Source organism: Charadrius vociferus, unplaced genomic scaffold (genome assembly GCF_000708025.1).
Source record: "Charadrius vociferus isolate BGI_N301 unplaced genomic scaffold, ASM70802v2 scaffold612, whole genome shotgun sequence".
Taxonomy (NCBI): Eukaryota; Metazoa; Chordata; class Aves; order Charadriiformes; family Charadriidae; genus Charadrius; species Charadrius vociferus.
Window position 1 is genome coordinate 35626 of NW_009647409.1, and position 2465 is coordinate 38090.

The following is a 2465-nucleotide window of genomic DNA, read 5'->3' on the forward strand; positions in this document are numbered from 1 at the left end:
CGTGCGTGGCAGTGTGACGTGTGTGTGGCAGCGTGACACACACAACAGCGTGACGTGTATGGCAGCGCAACATGATGCGTGACAGCATGACACGCATTTGTGACAGTGCAACACGTATCTGTGACAATGCCACACGTGTGGCAGTATGATGTGTGCAAGACTGCAACACGCATACATGACAGCACGACATACATGTGACTGCAACACGTGTGTGTGGCAGCATGACACGCTTGTGTAGCAAAGCAACACACATGTATGAGTGTGACACGTATATGGCAGTGTGACACGCATGCGTGACAGCATGACATGCATCTGACAGTGCAACACGTGGCAGTATGATGTGTGCAAGACAGTGCAACATGCATGCGTGACAGTGTGACGTGTGTGTGACTGCAACACGTGTGCAGCAGTATACACACTTGTGTAGCATGGCAGTGTGACACGCACATGACAGCATGACACGTGTATGGCAGCACAACACGTGTGCACAACAGCATGACACATACATGACAGCCTGACACATGTGCATGGCAGCGCAACACACGTGCATGACAGCGTGACACACGTGTGTGGCAGCATAACACGTGTATGGCAGCACGACACACATGTGTGATGGTGTGACACGCATCTGTGACAGTGCAACACTTATCTGTGACAATGCCACACGTGTCAGTATGACGTGTGCAAGACTGCAACACGCATATGTGACAGCACAACACATGTGACTGCAACGTGTGTGCAGCAGCATGACACGCTTGTGTAGCAAAGCAACACATGTATGAGTGTGACACGTGTGTATGGCAGTGCAACACACATGTGTGACAGCACAACACGCATGTGTGACAGCACGACACATACAACAGCGTGACGTGTATGGCAGTGCAACACACATGCATGACAGCGTGACACATCTGTGACAGTGCAACATGTGTGGCAGTATGTGTGCAAGACAGTGCAACATGCATGCGTGACAGCGTGACACGTGTGTGCCTGCAACACATGTGCAGCAGTATGACACACCTGTGTAGCAAAGCAACACACATGTACAAGTGTGACACGTGTGTCTGGCAGTGTGACATGCACATGACAGCATGACATGTATGGCAGCGTGACACATTTGCATCAGTGTGACACGTGTGACAGCATGACACGCATCTGTGGCAGTGCAACACATGTGTGACTGCAACATGTGTGCAGCAGCATGACATGCTTGTGTAGCAAAGCAACACACATGTATGAGTGTGACACATGTGTGTGGCAGTGTGACACAACCACAGGCTACGTGGGAAGTGCCCGCCTGTGTGTGTGTGTGAGCAGGGATGTGGCCCCCATGTGCACCAGGGTGACAGTGTGACAGTGACATAACATGTGACAGCACCCTCACGCTGGGAGAGGCGGCACACGCGTGTGCAAACACCTGTGGGCGTGCGGCAGTCCCCACCCTACAGCCGAAGGATCCGGGTGACACTGGGGGGACACAGTGTCTATCGGGGAAGCCCCAGCCAGCCCTGCCGGGGGTCACCCCCCACGGGGGGATGTGGTGAGCTCGGTGCCGGGGTGAGCAGAGGGGGAACGCGCTTCCCAGGGACGGGTGAACACCCCACAGTGCCCTGGCAGCTGGAGGGGAGGGAGGGGTGGCCCAGACACACCCCACACCCCCCTGAAAGAGGCAGCGGCTGCAGGACATGTGTGACAGAGGAGTGGGAGGCTGCTGGACGCATGGCACTGGAGGCCCCCTGAGCAGAGCCCCGGGGACCAGCCCCTCCTGGGGGGCTCCAGGTCTCCCCCACCCTTTGAGAGGGTGGGCAGCTCCCAGCCCCTCTCCCCCTACCCGGGCGTGGCTGCACCGACGCTGGCCCCCCCGGCGCAAGCTAGACAAGGACTCCAGGCGCCTTGGTGGGGTTTTACAAGGTCTGTAGTTAAGGAGGGAGGGGAGAGGCGAGCGAGGGACAGACAGAGGGACAGACAGACGGACGGGCGCATGCTGCCGCTGGACTGCTGCTTAGGCCAGGTCCTTGAAGGCGTCGAGGTTGAAGGCCGTGTCAAGGAGCCGCTGCAGCTCAGTCAGGTGGGTTTTCTTGTTGCCGGTGGCAGGGGCAGCTGCTGGCTCCCGCCCCGCGTACCTGCAGGATAGAAGGCAGGGAGTGTAAGGACAACAGGTAATGGGCACAAACTTGAACATAGGAAGTTCCATCTTAACATGAGGAAGGACTTCTCTCTTGTGAGGGTGGCAGAGCAGTGGCACAGGCTGCCCAGAGAGGTGGGGGAGTCTCCCCCTCTGGAGCCATTCCAAACCCGCCTGGATGCCGTCTGCTGGAGGTGCCCCTGCTCTGGCAGGGGGTGGGATGGGGGAGCTCCAGAGGGCCCGTTCGACCCTCACCAGTCTGGGGTTCTGTGATTCTGTGAGTGGGAGGGGGTCTGTACCCCCTCAACCTTCCCCCAGCATCACAGCCACTCCGCCGAGT

The 2465-nt window shown here is 57.7% G+C and overlaps 1 protein-coding gene across 1 annotated transcript in view; it reads right to left on the reverse strand.

Annotated features, from left to right (window-relative positions):
- Positions 1–2002: 2002 nt before the first annotated feature.
- The window catches only part of OGDH (oxoglutarate (alpha-ketoglutarate) dehydrogenase (lipoamide)), a 31293-nt gene continuing 30830 nt past the window's right edge, over positions 2003–2465 (reverse strand). Inside the window, exon 21 of the mRNA XM_009880213.1 lies at positions 2003–2123. Coding sequence (XP_009878515.1) covers positions 2003–2123 — 121 coding nt within the window. The remainder of the gene's footprint in view (positions 2124–2465) is intronic.